The 23,712-nt window shown below is 48.0% G+C and overlaps 2 protein-coding genes across 9 annotated transcripts in view; both read right to left on the bottom strand.

The window, feature by feature from the left end:
- Window positions 1–20: 20 nt before the first annotated feature.
- LOC150046233 (phosphorylase b kinase gamma catalytic chain, liver/testis isoform) lies at window positions 21–16,194 on the bottom strand. 4 transcript variants are annotated; one of them, XM_090358038.1, is made up of 12 exons: window positions 15,712–16,194; window positions 14,612–14,782; window positions 13,437–13,442; window positions 8,227–8,336; window positions 6,077–6,252; window positions 5,762–5,816; window positions 4,031–4,096; window positions 3,783–3,946; window positions 1,106–1,196; window positions 859–1,012; window positions 661–786; window positions 21–568 (listed from the first exon to the last, which is right to left on the bottom strand). In XM_090358038.1, exons 2-12 carry the CDS (start codon window positions 14,777–14,779, stop codon window positions 275–277), a joined length of 1,410 nt encoding a protein of 469 aa, XP_090214164.1. In that variant the 5' UTR covers window positions 14,780–14,782; window positions 15,712–16,194; the 3' UTR covers window positions 21–274. The 4 variants fall into 4 exon arrangements, 3 of the variants coding, with proteins under 3 accessions (XP_090214164.1, XP_090214161.1, XP_090214163.1); XM_090358035.1 differs by lacking the exons at window positions 13,437–13,442; window positions 14,612–14,782; window positions 15,712–16,194 and adding an exon at window positions 8,670–8,781; XR_016539650.1 differs by lacking the exons at window positions 21–568; window positions 661–786; window positions 859–1,012; ... (5 more) ...; window positions 8,227–8,336; window positions 13,437–13,442 and adding exons at window positions 8,924–9,236; window positions 12,346–13,094.
- A 92-nt stretch (window positions 16,195–16,286) lies between these two features.
- The window catches only part of Srcap (Snf2 related CREBBP activator protein), a 48,113-nt gene continuing 40,687 nt past the window's right edge, over window positions 16,287–23,712 (bottom strand). For all 5 annotated transcript variants that reach the window (XM_090358015.1, XM_090358017.1, XM_090358019.1 and 2 more), the window contains 7 exons: window positions 22,398–22,567; window positions 22,059–22,255; window positions 21,862–21,976; window positions 21,597–21,716; window positions 19,650–19,844; window positions 19,429–19,512; window positions 16,287–19,322 (listed from right to left, as the gene is read on the bottom strand). In XM_090358015.1, the coding sequence (XP_090214141.1) occupies window positions 16,680–19,322; window positions 19,429–19,512; window positions 19,650–19,844; window positions 21,597–21,716; window positions 21,862–21,976; window positions 22,059–22,255; window positions 22,398–22,567 (3,524 nt within the window). In that variant the 3' untranslated portion in view covers window positions 16,287–16,679. The remainder of the gene's footprint in view (window positions 19,323–19,428; window positions 19,513–19,649; window positions 19,845–21,596; window positions 21,717–21,861; window positions 21,977–22,058; window positions 22,256–22,397; window positions 22,568–23,712) is intronic.

Here is a 23,712-nt window from a genome sequence, read left to right as displayed (position 1 = left end):
GCAAACCACTAGGGAGCAGATGTGGGACACTCGCTTTCCCTGGCATGTAGCAGATTTTATTTCAGACGCAGTACTGACAAGGCCAAGCATGGTATTCTGAGTGGCTCCTTTCCACCCTAGCTCTGCTCTGCAAGCCATGGCCTGTGGGGATAGGTGTACAGGGTGGTTTCCCTCAGTGGGGGGCCTAGCTAGGCAAGGGGGGTTCTGAGGCCAGACCTTGAGACACTTCCCTTTCAGAGAGTCCTGCTTCCTGAGACGTCTCATGGCTGAGGTTCTAGCCCAACACCAGTGCAGCCTCATCTTCGGCGACAGCATTGGAGTCCCCTTCCTCTTCAGCCCCCATGAGGGGAAAGGGTGCAGGGGGCCGGTGTTGAAAGAGGGCTGCCCGGTTCTGCTGCTCACCCTTCTTCACCCAGTGCCCATAGAGCCGGAAGGCACAGTTGTCAATGAGGCGGCGCACTGAACGCAGTGCATAGGGGTCTCTCAGTAGTGCGCTCTTGGTCAGGGGTCGTACACGCTGGGTGCTTAAGGCTACTCGTCCAGCAGCTAGCACTGTCCACACTGCCACCTGAGAAGGGAGGCGGTGTGAGCTCCGTGGAACGGCCAGCTCAGGGAAGTTGACAGGGTAGGCAGGTGTAAATCTGCCACTCTCAGGCTTACCCGGAACCGCTGGTGAGGTGTGAGGTTCCAGATTTGGCTGCCTTCACAGCGTTCAAAGAAAGGATGCTGTAGGGCCTGCTCAGCTGTCAGGCGCTCCTCAGGATCCACCTGTAGTAGCCTAGAGATCTAGGGGAAACCCCAGAGCATGAGGGGCAGATCTTGGGCCTTCCCCAGGGACCTCTTATGGTCCCAGCTCACCAGGTCTTTGACGGTGTTGGAACGATCATCCCACTCGGGTGAACTAAACTGGTACTGGCCCTCCATGATCATACGTAACATCACGATTTGGCGCCGGTGCCAGAATGGTGGTGAGCCAGCCAGGAGTGTGAACAAGATGACCCCACAGGCCCAGCTGAGAAAGAGACCAGGATTAGGTAAGTTTAGGTCACAGGCAAATGTAAAGGATAGTACATAAAGAGGAGGGAGAGGGAGGCCAGAAACTCACAGGTCAACTTCTTTGCCGTAGCCTGGGTGGGTCTCATCCATGGAGCATTTAAGGATCTCTGGTGCTAGGTACCCTGGGGTTCCACACAACTCTGGGGGAGAGAGCAGACTGAGGGGATTCAACCGACTTCCTCCAGAACCCTTACAGCCAGATCTCTGCCGGAGCTTCCTCAACACCGCTGCACCCAGTGTTACAATTCTGCTCCTATATAGGTCCTGCAAAGCCTCTGAACTAGCCACTATTGTAAAATAACCCAAATACTGACTACTGCCCCCTGGTGGACTTCCTAGGAAAACCTGGTCCTTAAGATCTTTGCAGTCAAGCAAGCTCCTTCTTCTGATACCATTTCTTTCTCTCTCTCTCTCTCTCTCTCTCTCTCTCTCTCTCTCTCTCTCTCTCTCTCTCTCTCTTTCTCCATGATATATATATATATATATATATATATATATATATCAATTTTATTGTTTTCCATTCCATTCTGCCATATAATATGGAAGAACTAAATGGAAATATGGGACTTCATTCAGGAGGCTGAGATTTGAGGATCAAGGTTCAAAGCGAGCCTGGGCACAAAATGACTGGAAATTCTTATCTGCTATTAACCTCTAGAAAATGGGAAGTTGGGCTTAGCTCAAGGGTAAGGTGGTGGTCTTGAGCTGAAGAGCTCAGGGACAGTGCCCAGGCTGAGTTCAAGCCCCATAACCCCCCCCTCTCTCTCCCCCTCTCTCTCCCTCTCTCTCTCCCTCTCTCTCTCTCTCTCTCTCTCCCTCTCTCTACACACACACACACACACACACACACACACACACACACACACACACACTAAGTAAGGCCTTGTTTAAAATCCTCTTCCAACTGGGTACTAGTAGTTCATGCCTGTAATGCTAATAACTACTCAGAAGGCTGAGATATGAGGATCTTGGTTTGAAGCTAGCCCAGGCAGGAAAGCCCATGAGACTCTCATCACCAATTAACCACCAGAAAACTAGAAGCAGTGTATTAGAGCACTACCCTTGAGCAAAAGGAGTTCAGGGGCAGCATCAGGCCCCAAGTTCAAGCCCCACGACTGACAAAAACAATCCAAACCCTGCCCTGATTCACATTCAGATTCCCCATCCGAGTATCAGGATGAAGCCTAGACTCATAAAGCTCTGAGCTAGCTAGCTTGCTTGCTTCCTTTTTTTTTTTTTTTTTTTTTTTTTTTTTTTTGGTAGGTCATAGGGCTGGAACTCGGCCTGGGCGCTGTCCCTGAGCTCTTCAGCTCAAGGCTACCACCCTACTCCTGGAGCCACAACACCACTTCTGGTTTTCTGGTGATTAATTGGAGAAAAGTCTCCCGAGCTTTGTAGTGCCTGGGCTGGCTCTGAACATTGATCCTCAGATCTCAGCCTCCTGAGTAGGTAGGATTACAGGCATGAGCCACAGCACCCAGCTCAACCCTGACCTTTCTATGACCTGATTGAAGACTGTTTTAGTTTCCTCTATCTCTTCAAAGCACCAATTCATTCATTCTAGTAATTTCTAATTTGTCCCAGGACACATTTTCAAGAGATATTAACAGGACTAAATTGAAAATGCCTTTCTTGGGAAAGGGATTACACTTCTGAGAATTTTATGCCCACACCAAATATTTATTGAATGGACCAAGTATTCTAATAGACACAAAAGTAAAGGTGCTCTTATTGAGTTCACTGTCTTCTAAAAAGCAAACAAAATGTGTGTCAAGAAGGAAGCAGAACATAAAGCAGAGGGGACTACAATCACTTATACCAAGGCAGGCAGTGGAGAAGGCAAAGCAGAGATGATTCTATAAGGAGGAAAATGTACGTGGAGCCCAGAGAGAAATAAAAAGCATAGCAATCGTGAGTCCACAGATTAAAAGCAGGAGTTCAATTCAGAATGCTTAAATTCAAATTCTGGCAGAATGACTGGACAAGTCATCTTACACCTTTAAAAGAAGACACATCTATAAAGACACAAATTTTATCTCCATGTGTTATTGAGAAGACATATAGAAACAGAGTGTAGCCCGATGCACTGGCTCCCGCCTGTAATCCTAGCTACTCAGGAGGCTGAGATCTGAAGAGTAAGGTTCAAAGCCATCCCAGGCACTAAACACAGGAAGTGGAACTGAGGCTCAAGGGGTAGGGCTGTAGCCTTGAGCCTGAAGAGCTCAGGGACAGCGCCCAGGCCCAGAGTCCAAACTAGACAACCAAAACAAAACAAAACAAACAAAAAAATCTCATAGGATTCTCACAGTTAAGCTTTGCTCAGATTTCCCATTTTGCCCTGGAACCACTTCTTGCCTTAACCTTAGATGAGGCTGAGTCTCTAGCTCCCAAGTGGGAAGTGACACATTCTTAGGGTCCTCACAGCACTGAAGAGGCATGCTGTGGTCTTATGCAGACCCCAAATATGCTGTTGATCCCTCTTTCCTGGGATGAGGTTCAGCCCTAGAGGCCCCTCCTCTGTATCTCCCTTAGGTTCAATCAGTGAGCTCTGCCAGCTGATGCCCATCTGACTCCATCCTCCCAGGCCAGCCAATGGCCTGTAGTGAATTGCACAAAAGGCTTTGAATCCAAAAGGTATTTGGGACTCAGTGCTCAAATCCAGCCAAACAACTTCAGGCCTAAGTTTTGATCCCTCCCCAGCTTCTTTAGGGCACCAAGACCCTCACCTCGAAGCTTCTCGCCAGGTTCCAAGTGGCAGGAGAACCCAAAGTCTGAAACCCGGATCTGCATATTGTTGTCTAGGAGAATGTTCTCAGGCTTCAGGTCTCGGTGCACAATGTTGTTGGCATGGAGAAAGCTCACTGCTTCCAGCAGAGACCTCATGATGGACCTGGGGGAGATGTAATCGCCTCAGCTTTGCCCACCCTGACTCTTATCCCCAACTCCTCCCTGGGACTGTAGGTTCTGCCATTACCTGGTTTCCTTTTCTGAGAGAGCCACCTTCTCTGTGAGATAGTCAAACAGCTCTCCCTTCCGCATCCTAAGGAACAGGAGGGGCACAGGAGAAGTTGCACCCCCACAGAGGTGCTCAGACAGTAAGCCAGTACACCCAGAAAACATCACAGAAAGGCCACTGCCAAGAGATTTCTCTGGGGAGCACTCACAGACAGAGAGAGCACTCTGGCTAGGCACTTCTGGCTCTTGCTTTTAATTCTGCCTTCTCTGAGGTAAAGATCTGAAGATTGAGGTCCAAAGCCAGCCTGGGTAGAAAAGTCTATGAAGCTGTTATCTCTTTCTTTCTTTCTTTTCTTTTTTTTTTTGCCAGTCCTAGGCTTGAGCTCAGGACCTGAGCACTGTCCTTGGACTTTCTCAAGGCTAGATCTCTACCACTTGAGTCTTAGCACCACTTCCGGCTTTTTTCTATGTATGTGGTACCAAGGAACTGAACCCAGGCCTTCGTGCATGCTAGCCAAGCACTCTACCACTAGGCCAAACTCCCGGCTGAAGCTGTTATCTCTTAATTAACCACCAAAAAGCCAGAAGTAGAGCTATGGCTCAAATTGAAGAGCACCACACTAATCTTGAGTGAAAAAAAGCTACAGGGCAGTGCTCAAGCCCTGAATTCAAGCCCCAGGACCAACACCGAAAGAAAAAAAAAAAAAAAAGAAAAAGCACTTCAAGAGTAAAATGGATTCCATAACTGTAATCCCTCTATTACATACAATAAAAAATATATGAAAAAAAAGAGTAAAATGGATTCCAGGGACAATTTGGCTGTTGAGTTGACGGAATAGTCACAGTATACATGATGTTATGATGAGGTTACTCTAGCAAGAAGTGATTCATGACAATAATTCATAGCAGGTTCTTATTATCTGAGAATAGCTGTACCTGAAAAAGTCTCTTAAAAGTAGACCTTTTGGTCATATAAGCCAAGAACACAGTTGCTATCAAAATATAGAACTTTATTTTGAAATGCTGCTTAGTTATTTATTGTATCTCTAAAATTGAGGTTATAGCTGAGCACAGGTGGCTCACGCCTGTAATCCTAGCTACTCAGGAGGCTGAGATCTGAGGATTGCTGTTTGAAGCTAGCCGGGCAGGAAGCGGTTTAGGGACAGTACCCAGGCCCAAAGTTCAAGTCCTACTCCCAGTTATAACTGAAGTTATAATTGTAACTCCTAGCTGGGCACCAGTGGCTCATGTCTGTAATCCTAGCCACACAGGAGGCTGAGATTTGGGAGGCTCATGGTTTGAACCCAAACCAGGCAGGCAGAAAAGTCCATGAGACTAATCTTCAGTTAACCACCAGAAGTGGCACTGTGGTTGAAAGTTCTAGCCTTGAGTGCAAAAGCTCAGGTACAGTGCCCAGACCGTGAGTTCAAGCCCCATGACAGACAAAATAAAACAAAACAAAAACAATAATAATAAAAGCCAACTGATTCAATCATCAAAACAGCATTATCATTTCACAAAATTGTAAGATGGTTAATGGGACTACTTCTGAGACTTGGCAGAGAATCATTTCTATAAACTAACTGAAGGCACTTTTAGAGGGCCATGCACTGGCAGGGAGGCAGGGTCTCTGCCCAGAACAGAAAGGGAGGGTTTGAGCACAGTGGTCTCCAATCCACTGAGCTGTAGGGCTGGAACCATATATGGAGGTGGGGAGGAGGTTTTTCAGACGGGGCTAGGAGATACTCACAAGTCAAACACCAGGAACATGAAGCTAGAGGACTCGTAGGAATCGATGAGAGTGACTGGGGAAAGAGGCAGAAAGGTAGAGACAGATGGAGGCGAGATACATATTCCAGGAGAATTTCCACCCTAAAGCAGCAATGGGCTATGACTGGGCAGGAAGGAGGGAAGTGGGGAACCCAAAGACTGGCCACCCTCTTGGGAGGTGGCACAATGCCAGGAGGAGAGATGGAAAGGCCTGGAGGCAACACTGAGGGTGTGAGCTGGGAGCAGGGCCAGTAGATAGTGGGGCTGTCAGCAAGAACAGGGGATGCAGCCTCACTGATGTGGGGGTGGCCAGCGACCTGGCGAAGGATGTGTGTCTCTCGCCGTGTGGCTTCCCGCACCTCCTCCAGTTGCTCGGGACTCAGCCGCTCAGCAGTCACCTCCATGATCTTCACTGCAAACTCATTACCAGTGGCTCGATGAACGCAACGACGGACCACAGAGCTCACTCCTCTGCCAGAATCAGACCACAGGACAAGTCAGGGTCTTTGTGGTGCTCAGATCACAGCCTCAGAAGCCTCATGCTCTCTGCACCAGATTCTCAAGACTCTGGACAAGGAACCACCAGAAATGCTCACTTAAGCCTATAACAGCTTCATAGTTCAGACACCTGCCTAATCCAATAGAAGTTCTGGGTTAGAATGTAGGTTTATCTACTCCCTCAATGGGTAAACCTAAGCAAGGCCTTTCTACATGGAGCCTCAAGAAGGGAAGGGAAACCACCTGTGTCCATATTTCATTCATATTTCTCTGATCACTACATCAAAATGCCAGAGCTCCCAACAATATTTCAAGAGTAGAAGGAACGGCCGGGAGTTTGGCCTAGTGGTAGAATGCCTGCCTAGCAGGCATGAAGACCTGGGTTCGATTCCTCCGTACCACATACATAGGAAAAAGCCGGAAGTGGTGCTGAGGCTCAAGTGGTAGAGCTCTAGCCTTGAAAAATCCCAAGGACAGTGCTCAGTCCCTGAGCTCAAGCCCAGGACTGGCCCAAAAAAAAAAAGAGTAGAAGGAACTATGGAGACATGGAGTCATTGGTAGCTGGAAGGCCAAAGTTGAGAATTAGATCTTAGTTCAGCCCCAAATTCGCTACTGACTGACCCAATGACATATAGTCACTAGGCTAGTTCACTCTGAAATATGACCAAGATTATCTTGAAAGGCATCAATAAAAAAAGCCCATTGAAGGTTCATACGTGTAATCCTAGCTACTCCGGAGGAGGCTAAGATCTAAGGCTCAAGAGTCAAAGCTAGGGCAGGGAGTTTGGCCTAGAGTTTGGTAGAATGCTTGCCTAGCATGCACAAAGACATGGGTTTGATTCCTCAGTACCACATACATAGAGAAAAGGGGCCGGGAGTTTGGCCTAGTGGTAGAGTGCTCCTATAGCATGCATGAAGACCCGGGTTCGATTCCTCCGTACCACATACATAGAAAAAAGCCAGAAGTGGTGCTGAGGCTCAAGTGGTAGAGCTCTAGCCTTGAGAAAGTCCAAGGACAGTGCTCAGGCCCTGAGCTCAAGCCCAGGACTGGCAAAATAAATAAACAAATAACTTAAAAAAAAAAAGAAAAAAGAAAAAAGCTGGAAGTGGTGCTATGGCAGACCACTAGCCTTGAGGTAAAAAAAAAAAAAGCCCAATGATAGAACTCAGGCCCTGAGTTCAGGACTGGCAAAAAAAAAAAAAAAAAAAAGATTCAAAGCTACCCTGGGCAGTTAAGTCTAGGAGACAATAATCTTCAATTAACTAGCAAAAAGCCAGAAGTGGCAGAGTGCTAGCCTTGAGTGTAAAAGCTAAGGGACAACCCAGGCCCACAGTTCAAGCCCCACAATAGACAGAGGGGGGGAAAAAAAAGCCAGACCAGTCTGGCTTCCAGCTAGGTTCCCAAGTAGGTGGGATTACAGGAGTGTGCCCAGTTCCCTGAGCTTTTTTGTTCAAGGTTAGCACTTTGCTACTAAAGCCATAACTACCCTACACTTACAGCATTTTTTTTTTTTTTGGCGGTTAACTGGAGATAAGAGTCTCACATGACATTTCTGCCTGCGGCTATCTAAAATCTTAATCAGCAGATCTCAGCCTCCAGAGTAGCTAGGATTATAGGCATGAGTCATTCAGGAGCCCAGGTATCTTGCTTGATACCCTATTTCAGCTACTTCATTTAGAGAACTGAACATATATTTTATTCCAATTCTTGAGCTTAGCTTCTGTCTGGTCCACAATGGGGTGCTTCAGACACATTTGCTGAATATATAAATGAATGAATTCGTGAGGAAGGGAGAATGAGGATTAACTCATCATACCAGTCTAGTTACCAAAGGTTCCCCACCGACCACTGGACCTTTCCCATCTATCCAGCCCTCAGATGGAACTGTGTGCATCCTGGCTTGGACCCAACCTCTCAGGACCCTCGTGTTCCTGGCTGCGGCTCACCTGCCAATGACATCCTTCGGGTCGTACTTTTGGTAAAACTCCTTGGCGGCGGCCCAGTCGGGCAGTTCATCCTCCGGACCCACGTCCAGCGTCATTCTGAATGAGGCGTTCTGCGAGGAGGAAACCGAGGGCAGTGAGGGGAGGGAAGCCCACAGGTTCTGAGAGGACGCACATCGCGGCTCCCGGAGGCGCAGTCCCTGCGGCTGGGGCGCCAGGGTCCTGGGGGGACAGGGGCGGGGCAGGGGGAGGATCGGGCTGGGAAGACCCCAAGGAAGGGCCTAAGGGACAGGAGAGGTGACAGGGCGGGGAGGGGGGCGGGGGGAGGGAGGGGAGAAGGCGGCCAGGAAGAAGGGGGAAATGGCACAAGGGCGAGTGGCTGTTGCCGCGCAGGCGCACTTGGAGATCGATGGGGTGGGGGGGTGCAGGGTCTCGCGCAGACTCACCCGCGGGGGCAGCAGACAAGACAGGGGTCTAAGATGAAGCCCCCTTAGCTTCCGGGCCGCGTTTTAATCCTTGGCTTTCCCCACGGCGGTACCCCGGACGACCTGAGGCTCCGCCCTCACCGTAACAGCCAATGGGCGGCGCAGTGGGAAGACTAAGGTTCAGACACGCTTCGGATTGGAAACTGGAGGGCCAATTGGAAACTGGAAGTCCTCGGGCTGGAGCCGGCGGCGTCACCGGGGGTGGGGTGGGGGGGAGAGGGGGGAAGACTCTCTGATCTGGCCCACCCTCTGCTGCGGAGGGCGGGGCTTGCCGTCAAATGTCCTCAGCGGCCTGATGGGACCCGGAAGTTAGGTTTAACCGGAAGTGTCTGAGTCTGGGTCAGGACGTTCCGCTCCACCTGGCAGCCCTCCCCAGCTTGATCCGAACGTGTCTCTCGTTACCATTAAATGCTTAGTCCAAAATGCTCTCTTCGTGGGAAGGACTCTAGCTGTTGAAACGCTCATATGCATCTTAGTCCCCTTTGGTCTTCTGGCGCGGAATTCAGATGGTCAGGAGAGCTTCTGGTCCTGCGGCAGGAGCCCACCGGGGAATTACACTTCTACCCCTCCCAAAGGCTCTTGGAAACTCTGTTATAACACACGAGGTTGAGAGAATCTTCCCGGAATTACTTTCCCAGCCAGCTCACTCCCGATAATCATACATACTCAACAAATACTTGTTGAATGTCTAAGGCCTAGGCTAACAGCAATGAAAAAGGACTCCTTCTGGAGGAAAAGAATGAATTTCATCTTTCAACAATTCTTACAGCACTTTGGAATCACAGCCACATACAGGGACTTTTTTTTTTTTGCTTTGTGCATGCTAGGTGTGCATTCTCCCATGTGGCTACATTCCCAGACCCCAAGGAACTTTTAATGGATTGTTTTACCAGGCTAAGGACATAAGAGTTGCAAATTTCTGAAGTTACTAAGTAAATTTGTCCTATTGGGGTTCTGAAATTTATCAGGCTGAACATATTAAGGCTGTGAAGTTACTACTCTGGAAATCTGGAATATCTGGAATGGGGATGACAGTGGAAGATTTCTGTGCATAGTATTAGAGCAATGATTGAAAATATTTAGAATAATTTTTGTTTTGCTTCTTAAAGAGCCCAGAAGTAACAGCAATCAGACAAGTCTAGAACAATTTATATCAGAAAATTGAAGAATGAGGTTTTTTTTTAAAGGAACAGAAAAAAAAACTAATGTCTTAAGGGTTTTCCATTGGTGTAAATCAGGTACAAACAGTGCACTGGTGTCTCAAACCTTTAATTCTAGCTAATCAGGAGGTTGAGATCTGAGGACTGTGGCTCAGAGCCCAAACAGGAAAAAAAAAGCTAGAAAGTGAAGCTGTAGGTTGTAGGTCAGGCAGTGCAATTATAAGATAGCCTTGAAACAGGCCCTGGTAGCTCATGCTTGTAATCCTAGCCACTCCAGAGGCTGAGATCTGAGGATACTGATGCCTGGGTAGTATGTCATGCCAGTGAAATTAGCCCAGGTATTAAGAACTTTTTTTTTGTGGATCATGGGGCTTGAACACTGCCTGGGCCCTGCTCTTGAGCTCTTCAGCTCAAGGCTACTGCCCTACCCCTGGGTCTGGGTGCAGTCCCTGAGCTCTTCAGCTCAAGTCTACTGGTCTTACCCAAGAGCCCAGCCTCACTTCACTTCCTGTTTTCTAGAGGTTAGTTGGAGATACTTAGGTCCTTTTGTGCCTGGGCTGGCTTTGAACCTTGATCCTCAGCTCTCAGCCTCCTGAGTAGCTAGGATTACAGGCATGAGCCACCACACCCAGCCCAGGTATTAAAAACTTTTAAAGTGGTATTCTGAATACGGAGTACTGCTTCTACCCATTACTGTAGAATTATAGTTCTGAGGCCACCAATGGATTCTCTCCCACTTTCTTTACCAAGACATGTTAGAACCTGAAGTCAGCAGTCACACGCTTTTCTTTTTTCAGAGTGTATGTCTATAACCAGAACTCTATTCCATATACAAAAGGCATGTAAAAAAATACCCATAGCAGCAGGAGTTATGTCCCCACAATGAAAACACCCCCAAAGCCCACCAACTGAAATGACTATATTTAAGTAATGAATATTAAATAATATTGAAAACCACAGCTATAGTGAACATTGTTAAGAGGCATGACTATAAAAATGACATGTGTATGGAGCCGGGAGTTTGGCCTAGTGGTAGAGTGCTTGCCTAGCATGCACGAAGACCCGGGTTCAATTCCTCGGTACCACATACATAGAAAAAAGCCGGAAGTGGTGCTGAGGTTCAAGTGGTAGAGCTCTAGCCTTGGGAAAGTCCAAGGACAGTGCTCAGGCCCTGAGCTCAAGCCCAGGACTGGCAAAAAAAAAATAATAATAATAATATGACACAGTGCCTGGGCACTGTCCCTGAGCTCTTCGGCTCAAGGCTACCTCCCTACCCTTTGAGTCTCAGCCCCAATTCCCATTTTTCTAGAGGTTAATTGGAGATGAGTCTCAGGTCCTTTTGTGCCCGAGGTGGCTTTGAACCTTGATCCTCAGATCTCAGCCTCCTATAGCTAGGATTACAGGCATGAGCAACCACACCTGGCTAAAATCGTTTTTTGTTTTTTGTTGCCAGTCCTGGGGCGTGAACTCAGGGCCTAAGCACTGTCCTTGCACTTTCTCAAGGTTAGAGCTCTACCACTTGATACACAGCACCACTTCCAGCTTTTTCTATGCATGTGGTATCAAGGAAACGAACTCGGGTCTTCATGCAAGCTAGGCAAGCACTCTACCACTAGGCCAAACTCCTGGCCCTGTGATCCCATCTATTTAAGGTTCAAATACAGGCAACATTAGACTGCACTGTAAGAAGTCAGAATGGTAGTTACTTGTGAGTGAAAAGAACCGAGTGGTGATGCAGGGAGGAATGAAAGAAGCTTTGGACCAGTTGATTAGTTTCTTCTTTGATGATTTCACATGCTGGCTTTGTGTTAACTGTATATTGTGTTTTCTGTTCTCCAACCCTTTCTTTCCTCTCAGATCTGGAACCGAGCTGCCTAGGTTCAATTTTGTATATGCTTTTTTTTTTTTAAGTCATGAGGTTTAAAGTTCAGAGCCAGGGAACTGTCCTTAAGTCTGTTTTGCTAAATGCTAGCACACTACCACTTTGAGCCACAGTGTCACTTCCAGTTTTCTGGAACTAACTGGAGATAAGGGTCTCATGGACTTTCCTGCCTGGACTGGCTTTGAACTATGATCATCAGGATCCTCAGATCTCAGTTTCCTGAGTAGGTAGGATTATAGGAGTGAGCCACTGATGTTCAGCTGTTATCTACCTTTTCTTTTCTTTTTTTTTTTTTGCCAGTTCTAGGACTTCAACTAAGGGCTTGAGCACTGTCCTTTGGCTTTCTTGAGGCCAGCACTCTACCACTTGAGCCACAGCACTACTTCCGGCTTTTTCTGTGTATGTGGCACCAAGGAATCGAACCCGGGTCTTTGTGCATGCTAGACAAGCACTCTACCACTAGGCCAAACTCCTGGCCCTTGGTATCTACCTTTTATTAGCTCAATGATCTTGATGAATCTGTCTCTAGTATAAATAGTACATACTACTGAGTTGTTGTTAGGAAAGAATATAAAGTGCTTTATTAAGAACATACCCTGGCAGTTGATACTGTTACTCTTTGTCCTCTCTGACCTCAAGGTCTCTGTTGACATACAAAGAAGCTAGGGTTTCCCCAATGAGGGAAATTCCCCAAAGAAACAAAATTCTCTCTTTCTCTTGGATCTCCTGATTATGTGAGGCTTAGAAATCAGGTACAGGCTTAGGTTGTCGCTCAGATGTCATCGGACTCACCAAAAACCCAGAGAAAAGTAAGAAAAAAGCAATTAGACGGGAGCATTTTATCACCAAAAAAGGTTATTATTTTTTTTTATTATAAAACAACTTCTAATAAAATCAGGCCTGGTCTTCAATCATTTATCTGGGTGGAGGCCCCTAGGATGGAGTGGGGCAGGGGAGACAGAAGGTAAGGGCACTGGAAGTACAGAGTAAATGGACCTCTCCTCAGTCTCAGCTGCTGCCTTTCTTTTATAAAGGGCTAGATGAGCTCTTTCAAAGGCCTTTGAGACAGGTACCATCCTTCCAGCCAGGAAGGACCACAGCTGTCACCAGAACTGAGCAATGCCGCACAGTCCAACTGGATTCAGGAGGTCTCAGCTGACACGCAACAGAGGCTACCCAAGGTCACTCAGCCTGAGTGATGGTATAGGAGAGCAGCCACAGCAGCAGGGGACCCAGAACAAGGACAGCAAGCCAGACAGCAAAGCTAGCCAAGATGAGCTTCCGGGCCCTGGCCCCCCAGTGCACTGCCTCCTCCGACCGGCCTGCCTTATGCCGCTCTTCTGCCTGTGGGGGCAGGTTCTTAGTTAGGTTCTTCCCTGCTTCTGCCCCAAAGTACCCACAGTCCCACTCCACTACCCCATCCATTACAACTTAAAATCTTACATTCTAACATATTACCTTCCTTTCTATAGTCTGCCTTCCATACCTGATATGCAAATTAAAGGTACCTATCTTTGCCCTACTTACTTTCCAAGGTTGCCCTGGTTAGGTTACAAGATCACATATTTGTGCGTATGTGTATGTGTACTGCTGGGGACTGAACCCAGCACTTCCTTATATCCCTAGCAATCTTTCTACTACTTCACTACATCTCCCTCCTGAAAAGTATCTCCCTTTCCTTTGTACTGGGGACTGAACTCAGGGCCTTGAATTTATTATTTGAGTTATCCTCCAGCCTTGGTTTGTTTTTGAGAAAGAATTTTTATATATTAACCCAGACTAATTTGTTTTTGTGCCAGTCTTGAGACCTGGCACTGTTCCTTAGCTTTCTTTGCTGCAAGCTAGCACTCTACCACTTGATCTACAGCTCTACTTTTAGATTTGGGTGGTTGGAGATAAGAAGCTCATGGACTTTCCTGCTTGGACTGGCTTTGAACTACGATCCTTTCAAATCTCAGCCTCCCAAGTAGCTAGAATTACAGGGATGAGCCACAGTTCCCAGCCTACACTGGCTTTAAACCTGAAATCTTTCTGTCCTGCATCACAAATAGTTGGGATTATCTTGGACAGTACTGTTTAATTCTCTCATTCCCCATTTAAGCCGGAGGACTGGCATTTTTAAGAAATCATATGTGCAGATGGCATATGCTCAGTGGTAGAGCATTTCCTAGAACATGTGAGGATGTGCGTTTAATTCCAAACACACACAAACTAAAAACAAAAGCAACCTATGAAGGTGATGCCCCCTCAGTCACCAATGCTTCAATCCTCCTTAACACTGTTCTCAATGCTACGTGGCTACCTTCCGCCTTGTTCCCTACCAACTCATCCCAAGGGAGGCCTTGAGAATAGATCTTTCCTTTTTGGTGTCAGCAAGGGGGCTTGAACTAAGGGCCTTCAGCCGTTGCTTGGCTTTTCCACTTGAAGCTGTCAGTCTACCACTTGAGCCACAGTTCCACTTCTGGCGTTTTGTTGGATAACTGAGCTAATCCAGGTCTTTGTATGCACCATTTTTTTTTTTTAAAAACTGGGAATGACCTTTCACTTCATGCATCTTCCAAGGTTATTTTGTTTCCTCCTCTAGAACAACTTGTCAGCTAACTGCTTTACTACCTTTGTACACACACATACATGCCCTCGTGGCTCCCAAGGTACCCTATACTTCCTGCTACTGACAAACTATTAATATTACCCATCATCATAGCCATCTCTTTCATTAGGCAATGTATGGTCCTTTGATGGCAGTAATCACACCTTATTCTGGCATGAGGCCCACAGCCTACTGTCTGACCAACAGATAGGTCAGATAAAACCACTGCCTTATTCCCACCCCCTGTTCCCATAGGAATTGTATTCCTCACCTTGATGGCAAACACAAGAGCCATGACTCCCAGGCAAGAGCAGCCACAGATAATGCTAATGGCTGCCAAACAGCGAAGGCGGAACCAGCAACAGCGGATGGGGGATGGAGAATGAGCAGCTTCTGTGTTGCTCACCAAGCTCTCCACTGCCTTCTCCTCGTCCTCCATCACCTGTGGGCGATAGTCAAGGCACTTGTAAGCCCAACAATAAGCCCTTGAGCTGGCTTGCTGTAACTCCACCCCTCTGAAAGGAGCTGTCTAGGTAGCTTAGCCCAACTCTTAGGAATGCTGTTTCACTGGGGAATTCCTCTAATGACTCAGACCAGAAAAAAAGCTCAACGCTGAAGAGCATCTTACAATGTAGTCCAAGCTGGCCCTTAACTTCCAATCCTCCTAGCTTGGCTTGGGATTGCTGGATTGTGCACCATCACTCATGGCTCAAGACCAAGAGATGTTAAGCTGGATTTCAGAGCGCCCTTAAGAGTCCTGAGAGGACTCGTGAGTACTGAGGGCTTAATAAGATCCTGTATCTTGCAAACTTCTTCAAAGCAGCCACTTTACACATAAGCAATCCCAAGAACAGAATGGAAGAAGGGGGAGTAGGCATACTATCTAAGCCCCTCTCTCCCCTTTTAAACAGCTGAAGAACCTGGACATCAGAAAAGACCTCATTTCCCTCAAGCTGGCATCTCATTTTCTGGGTTGCCTCCTTTCCACCTCCTCTCCTTCATTTTAACCTACACAATCAGATTAACAGGAGTCCAAATGACCTCATTCTCCACCTAGAAACTTGCATAATGATACCCTACTCATTTCTCATCCTACTTCCCTGGCCTTTATAAAACCCTCTCCAACCTTATGTCCAACCATTCCCCTAAAGCCTAAACAAAATGGAACCACCTATGGTTCCCCAAATACAAGTAACAAAAAATAGATCAGGAGAGAGGCCAGACAAGCAGAAAGCAAAGGTGTATGCCACAAAATTACAGGGGAAAAGATAGAACTCAGGTGAAGTAAACAAACATCAAGCAGTGGGAAAACCCATAGAATTGCCCAGGGGGTTGAGGTCAGAAAATATAAACATGAACAGGGGCTCTTACCTGGCTATAGGCCTGGAGGGATTGTGAGTTTCGGCTCCAGCCTCAGGTTTGATTTGGCTTGGGTGGAGAAGGAGCAGACTCGGGGCTCCAGGCCCCGCCCAGAGCTGGGGTTGGGTGGCCTGCCACCATCTGAAGAGCCCCAGGAGCTGGGAAAGGGGTGTGGCTGACTCAAACCAGTTTGGCTAGATGGAGCGTTGTGTAGGGCCCTGGGATGAAGCAAGTAGAGGTAGGCTGCTTGCCTTCTGGAGAAAGGAGTGAAAGGAAGCATCTGAGCCAAAGGGTTAAAAGAAGGGCAGACTGAGGCATCAAAGAGCTCCGAGTAAGCAAGGGATTAGAAGAGGGGAGAGAATAAATGTTCTCCTAATTTAGAACTGAGACTTTTTGGTAAACACTCTACCAGGAGATGAGCTTGGCCAATCTTCCCCTTCTTGAGGTGAGATTTCAGCCTCAGTGGTTCACAATCCTGGATTGAGGATCAGGCTATGGTCTTTGTAAGAGGGAGAGAGAAAAAATGATGCCGACGTTCCCACCCAACCCTCCACCAGACCAGAAAATCAGAAGCCTCCTTACGCGGATGCTTGTACAGAAACTAAGTTTATTATTTTTTTCTTCTTAAAAAAAAAAAAAGAAAAAAGAAAAAACTCATTGGAGAGAAGCCCCTCCCCTTCCCCCTAAGGGCATGGGGCTGTGAAAGATAGCTGGGGAAATCAAGTACAAGGGGGTGGGGACAGAGACTATCTTGCCACCCTTAACACTGCCCAGCCATATGGGGTGGGAGGGAGGGGGATTGTGATCAGCCCATTTCCATGACAACCAGTTGCCTACTCCCTACTTTGGTGGAAGGGAGAAGGCCTCTTTGTCTCCCTGGAGGCTTTCCCTCTCAAAAGACTTCAAGTAGTGGTTAAGAGTCAGGCCTGGTCATGGAGGGAGAGCGGCTGTGGTGGAAAGCCTAAGAGAAGGCAGTCCACTCACGTTTTGGCCTTTCGGCCTCTGTGACTAATGGTAGGGCCAGACAGATGGGGAGGAGCATTGCTGCGTAGGATGCGCTGGTCCCCTTGGTTGGTGGTCCCAGGGAGCCTGCGGGGGCCGGGCCTGCGGCGTGAGGTTTCATCCCCATCTTCTTCCTCACCTGAGGCTTCAGCCTCAGACTCTTCTATGGAACCCTCAGGCCCAAGGGGACTTGGGGGCTGCAGACGACCCCGCTTTGTTAGCCCAGGGCTCCCACCAAGGGGAGCTCCTGTTCGTTTGCGAGGCACCTTTTCAGTCTCTAGTGGGGGGACTAGAGACCCTGGACGCAGCCGGGTCGAGCGCAATTTGGGGGTTAATGAGACCACAGGAGGTGCCAGTTCTAACCCGCCTGGCCCGCTATCTGCTAGATCCAGGTCATCCTGAATTACAGCCACCACCATGGACCCTTCACTCTTTCGTCCTCGCACCCCTTCTGCTTCAAGCCGCAGGCGGGCCAGGCGGGTGAGAGGACGGCTTCCATCCTCATCCGATGAACTACCCTCACTCTCTCCTTGGCCCAGGGGTTGCTGCCGCCTCCCCAGTCCACAACTCTCAAGGACAGAAGAGCTGTCGCGGTCCAAGACAGGGAGCTGGCTGGGCCGAGGTGATGATGGATTCTTAGGAGGCCGGCCTCGCTTCCGCTTAGGTGGGGACGTTGAAATGGTGACAGTGGTGACAGTGTTGGTGACAGTAGCAGTGGGATAGGCTAGCAGTGGTGGGAGTGGTGGCAGGGATGGTGGTAGTGGGAGTGGCTGTGTCCGGCTCTCTAAATTTACATCTCCTGGAGAGGAAATGGTCCCAGGGATGGGCAATTCCCGTGCTTTAGGGGGGCGCCCACGCCTTCTTTTCTCCACAGGTGACAGAATGATAGGGTCTGGTTTGTGGAAGGGCTCAGGCCCTAGGACAGGCTCTGCAACAATGAGGGTTTCAGCTCCAGAGACTGTATCAGCCCCATTGGTTTTTCCTTTTGATGTAGATGAAGGAACCTCATCCACCCCTCTTCCAGCATCCGCTGGAGACCTGTTCTTTGGGGGCCTCCCCCTCCGACGTTTCACAGCAGGAGGAGTGATAGCTAGTACTGCCCTTTCACCATTCTCTGGGCTGCCCCCACCACTCACCCCCAGTTCAATTCGACGACGAGCTATGAAGGGTGGTTGGGTTGGGGTGGGCAGTGAGGATGTGGGAGCAGCTTCGCAGAGCCGGCCAGTGGGAGGTGAGGATTCTGGCCCTGATATGCTGCGGGTTGATGGGCTTCCTGGACTGGTGCTTGTCTCAGAGACCCCAGGGACTAGAGTGCTGACAGCTGCCCGATGTCGCCGTCGCCTCACAAGTTCTTTCTCCTCTACTACTGTTACCAGCCGTCCAGGCAGCTTGCGAAGCACTTTTGGGCCTGGAGGTTGGCCTGGCTGGCCAGTCCCCTGGCCCCTAATTTCTACATCAGCACTGGTGCGACGCCGAGGGGGCCGGGCAGGTGAAGGATCCTCAGGAGAGGAGGTGACCGAAGAAGAGGTTGATGGAGCTGTGACCTCAGCTGTAACAAGTTCTTGTGGCTTTTCTGGGCTGGAGGTTAGGGTCTGAACTTCTACCAACTCTTCCAAGTTCCTGTCAGGCTCCAGTGGCTCCTGAAGTGGCTCATCAGATGCTGCTGAAGGTGGAAGCTCCAGCCCATTGGGCTTGCTCTCGCTCAGACCCGTGGGCAACTCCTCCCCGTCAGGAGGTATTACTGTGAGGATGGGTCCCTCAGCAGAACCTGAGACTTCCTGCTCCTCACCATTGGGGATGCTGCCAGCCTCCAAAGTTGGGCTCGGTGCAGAAGGAATGACAGGAAGGTTCTTCTCTGACACAGGCAGGATCTCAACAGCAGCTGGCAGCAAATCCTTCGGAGGTACAAGAGTAAGCGGGGAACTCCCAGAACTGGTCATGCCAGCCATCTCCAAGGACTCCATAGATGCCAAAGCTTGTGTGCCTAGTTCTGGCTCAGGCCTCAAGCTCAAAGGGAGGTTTGTGACTTGGGGAGAGACGGGAACAGAAGGCAAATCAAGTGGGACAGGAGAGGAAGGGTTTAGGAGAGTGGTTTGGACTGGTGGTGGGGTATGAGGTGATGGAGGGGTAAAGGCAGAAGGGGTACAGGCAGGAGAAGTACAAGAGGGAAGAATCTGTGGAAGAGGTGAGGGAGAAGGTGAGATATGGACAGGAACAGTTACTGGATTTGAGGCTGAAATGGGTATTGGGGCAGGGACTGGGGCAGGAATTGAAGCAGGAGCTAAAGCTGGAGTAGGTCGAGATTTAGGCACTGGCCTGGGAGCTCGCTCCCTAGCAGGGCTGCAACGAGAGGGTGTGGAGGTGCTACGGGTATGATGGGTAGATGTGACAGGAGTGTGGTTTGCCCCTTGATTCTCAGCCCGGGCTCCACGAAGACGCTCACTGACACGAGTCCCCAGCCTCTCAGGAGCCTTGACTTTCTTACTGCGCCGGTGGCTGCCTCCACCAATCCCACAGGACATCTCATCCCCAGCCCCAGGCCCTTCCTCCTGTTCTTGAGGTAGGCGGAACACCTCTTCCTTGGCTTGATCAAGGTCTTTGCGGGCAGCTTCCACTTGTTCCTACCAACAGCAGAACCCAAGGAGGTCAGCAGGAGGCAAGAAAAGCGAAGAGATGTAGCAATTAATAGCTTCCCATTCAAAGTCTCATTCCCCAGAAAATACTCACTTCTGCCTGCTTGAGCTCCTCTCGGCTCACTTCCTCCAATGAAGCTTCCAGGAATTTCATGGCATAGCGCTCAATGGGAGTCAGCTACAGGAAAACAGAGGTAATAAACAAAAGGGACTTAGTGCCCAAGGCCCAAGCCCCCTATTAGTATCATTCAGGAAAGACAGGAAAAGAGCACCCTAAGAAGGATGAAGACAAGTACTAATAGGTCCCACCCTGACCTGCTCTACAAGGGCAGCAATCTCCTGCTCAGCACGGGACATCTCCTCATCCTCAGCCCCAGGTCGACCAGTCTCCTCTCCCTCACCAACAGGAAACCCATCGTTCTCATTGAATTCTGCAAGTTCAGCCACTTGTTCAGCCTTTGCCTGGGTGGCTGCACGAATATCTTCTTCATCCTCTGCCCGACACAAGGCCTGCCATAATATACAGAAGAAAAGGAAAACATTTAAAACGACTTTAAAGCCCATGATTTCATTACGGAAAAAAATCCAAGGCCAAGTTTAGATAAAACCAGGTTTGTCGGGAGCCGAGAGTTTGGCCTAGTGGTTAAAGTGCTTGCCTAGCATGCACGAAGACCTGTGTTTGATTCATTGGTACCACATATATAGAAAAAGCCGGAAGTGGTGCTGAGGCTCAAGAGGTAGAGTTCTAGCCTTGAGAAAGTCCAAGGACAGTGCTCAGGCCCTGAGCTCAAGCCCAGGACTGGCAAAAAAAAAAAAAACAAACTTAACAAACAACAAAAAAAAAAACAAACCAGGTTTGCAACACAAGATAGCCCCCTGGAACCCTAGAGTTACCAATGCAATACAGGATAGAATAGACATCAGTACACTACCTCTTAGGAAAATTAACTGTCTAGATATCCACAAGCCAGGTAACAGTGGCTCATGGCTACTTAGGCTACTGATCTGAGACTTATCTCCAATTAACCACTAGAACCACAAGTGAAGCTGCAGCTTAAGTGGATCTGAGGCTTAGGTGGTAGAGCACTAGCCTTGAGCAAAAATGGTAGAAGACAGTATTTAGGTCCCAAGTTCAAGTCCTAGTATTGGGACATGTGAGCGTGCATGTACACGTACGTACACACACACACACACACACACACACACACACACACACAGCTCTACTTTTGTTCCCCCTCTACATGCACTGGTACCTCATGCCTATACCTACTCAGAAGGCTGAGATCTGAGAATGAAAGTTCAAAGTCAACTTGGGCAAGAAACTCCATGAGACTCTTATCACTAATCACCAAAATAAAAAGACAGAAGTGGAGCTGTGGTTCAAGTAGTAGAGCATTAATGATCTTTGTTCACAAAAGTTCAAGGACAGTGCCCACGACATGACCCAATTAAAGTTCGAGGACCAGCATACAAAAAAAAGTGGCAGGCAGGTTATGTGGTTCAAGTAGTAGAGCATTTGAACAATTGGCAAGCACAAAGCTCTGAAATCAAACAAAAATCAACTCCATCCCCCCCCCCCCATCCTGAGGCTTGTACTCAGGGCCTGAGTACTATTTTGGGTTTTTTTCAAGGCTAGAGCTCTACCACTTGAGTCACAGCACCACTTCAGCTTTTTCTATGTATGTTGTACTGAGGAATCAAGCCTGGGTCTTCATGCACACTAGGTGAGCACTCTACCACTAGGCCAAACTCCTGCTTCCCCTGCCCCCTCCCCCCAAAATCAACTCAACTGAAAACTAGGACTCAGAAATCTAAATTCTGTTTTTTGTTTTTGTTTTTTCCCTACTGTCACCTGAACCAATAAGCAATGTACTTAAAATTAGAAAAGGCTGTCAGGAATCAGTGTATCATGCCTGTAATCCTACCTACTCAGGAAGCTGAGATCTGAGGATCAAGGTTTTTGAAACTACTCCAAGCAGAAAAGTCTGCAAGACTTGATCTCCATTAGTCTATTAGCAAAATACTGGACTGGAAGTGTGGCTTAAATGATTGATTGCCAGTAGTATGCAAAAAAAGGTTAGTTGGGACCAGGTTCAGAGTTCAAGCTCTGGTGGTACACACGTGTGTGTACACACACACACAGAAAGAAACTAACAAATGCTGACTATAATCTGGAAAGCAGCAGAAACTGTTCTTTCCCCCATAGACAGACAAGAGGAAAAACAAAGAAACAAGCAACTCCGTCAGCCCACTTTTTATCACCTGCTCTAGAATATGCGTCTGTTTGCTAGCCATAGTCTCCTCCTCCTCTTCAAGGGCTGAGGGTACAGATGAGCCCAATGGTTCTTCCAGAGGCATATCAAACAGCTCACGGATGGTCTGCTGTTGGATACAACAGAAGGGAAGACATTAGCCAACAGAATGCTAATCTTAGGTCTATTCCTATGATGCCTAGAAGTATAAAAAGTTGCTCTTTAGCAAGTAGGAAGCATTCCTTTAAACACAGCAATTCGCTTCTGCCATGTACCTGTTTAAAATAGGCGGTGGTGAAGTTGCCTCCCTCAATGGCCATGTCACCTAACATTCTCTTCTGATTTGCCTTTTTTAGGATGTTCTCCTCAACTGTCCGTTCACTAATAAGCCTAGGAGGAAAAGGAAGACAGGCATAAACAAACAAATATCAATGCCTTCCTATCAAAAAGTAAGGAAAGACGAGTCAATTACCTATAGATGTGTACATCTCTGGTCTGACCGATTCGGTGACAACGATCTTGGGCCTGAGCATCCATTGTAGGATTCCAGTCACTATCATAAAAAACAACAGTGTCTGCTCCTGTCAGGTTCACACCCACACCCCCACTTCGAGTTGAAAGGATGAAGCAGAATATTCGTTTGTCTGCATTGAACCGTTCCATCAATGCCTAGAAGAGGGAATAAAAAGTGCTATTTAGAGACCTATTTCAAAAGTAGTCCAAGTAACCTTGGAGGGCCCCTTTTGAAAACCCAAGGCTTAAGAACCAAAGCTAAGCTGAGCTTGTAAAGGGTTACACGTGTCCTGATTACCTGTCTCTGTTCAACTCTAGTAGAGCCATCCAGACGTAAGTAGAGGTGACCATGGTAGGTGAGAAATTGCTCTAATACATCCAGCATTCGGGTCATCTGTGTGAAGATGAGCACTCGGTGGCCCTCTGCCTTGAGCTGTCTCAACAGCACTGCCAATGTCTGCAACTTTCCTGAGGAGATATGAAGGGGCAGAGAGAACTATTCTCTGAGTTGGAATGGGGGAGATTACTTAGTACTGGAAAGCTACAGGTTAAAAGTAATCAAGGTTTTATAAGGCTTCAATTAGTCCACTGGGATCTAAGGTCTGAGTCTAACTAAGGATATAGATACAAATCACCACAAAAAAACTGATTTGTGGGCTGGGAGTTTGGCCTGTAGAATGTTTGCCTAACATGCATGAAGAAACAGGTTTGATTGCTCAGTACAACATATACAGAAAAGAACAGAAGATGTGCTGTGGCTCAAGTGGTAGAGCCCTAGCCTTGAAAAAGCCCAAGGACAGTGCTCAGACCCTGAGGGGTGGGGTAGGGGGTGTGTGGCATGCACAATTGAGCCTCTTTGTGCTAAAGAGGCCCTGAGTTCAAGCCCCACAACTGACCAAAAGTCTGACTTTTCTGCCCAGGCTGGCTTTGAACCTCGACCCTCAAATCTCAACCTCCTGATTATCTAGGATTCACAGGCATGAGCCACTGGTGCCAGCACAAATAACTTCTGGTTTTCAAAAGCCGATTTGAATACTTTATCTTTTGAGATAGGGTCTTTCTATTTTTCTAGCCTGGTCTCAAACTTTCTGAGATTCCCATCTAGTTTCCTAAGTATACTTAGACTACAGGCACACACCATCATGCCCAGTCCCTCCCCCTCACATTTAGGGGGGTGGAGTGGGTGGCAGAGCTGAGTGTTGGACACAGAACACAGGGTCTTATATGTATAAGATATTTTTTCTACCACCAAGCTGAATTTTTCAGTTCTAGATTGAAAACTTTTTTTTGGTCAGTCCTTAGGCTTGAACTCAGGACGACCAGGGCACTGGCCCTGAGCTTCTTTGTATTCAAGGCTAGCACTCTACTGCCCAGACTTACCAAAGGCTCTCATGTATTACAAAACAATTATATATTATGACAGAAACTAATCTATTGCCACTTTTGGGCAATAGAAACTGATGGAAAACAACACTAGGCTGAGATCCTTTGCTCCTAGGGGAGCAAATAAATCATGACTGATCTAAATAAATCATAGGTTGGCCATTCCCCTTCATCAGAAATTACCTTGGCAATGTACAGTTTAGTTCTAATCAACGGACTGTGCAGTAAAG

Source organism: Megascapheus bottae, chromosome 25 (genome assembly GCF_031878675.1).
Source record: "Megascapheus bottae isolate mThoBot1 chromosome 25, mThoBot2.hap1, whole genome shotgun sequence".
In the NCBI taxonomy this organism is placed as follows: domain Eukaryota; kingdom Metazoa; phylum Chordata; class Mammalia; order Rodentia; family Geomyidae; genus Megascapheus; species Megascapheus bottae.
Note: the sequence above shows the minus strand (reverse complement) of the source record. Positions and strands in the feature narration are given on the sequence as shown.

Coding starts and splice junctions, on each gene's coding strand:
- LOC150046233 (XM_090358038.1), bottom strand. CDS start 14,779: ATGGAGGACGAGGAGAAGGCAGTGGAGAGCTTGGTGAGCAACACAGAA. Junction 787..858: donor CCAACACCGTCAAAGACCTG/GTGAGCTGGGAC, acceptor GGTTTCCCCTAG/ATCTCTAGGCTACTACAGGT. Junction 569..660: donor CACCTCACCAGCGGTTCCGG/GTAAGCCTGAGA, acceptor CTCCCTTCTCAG/GTGGCAGTGTGGACAGTGCT.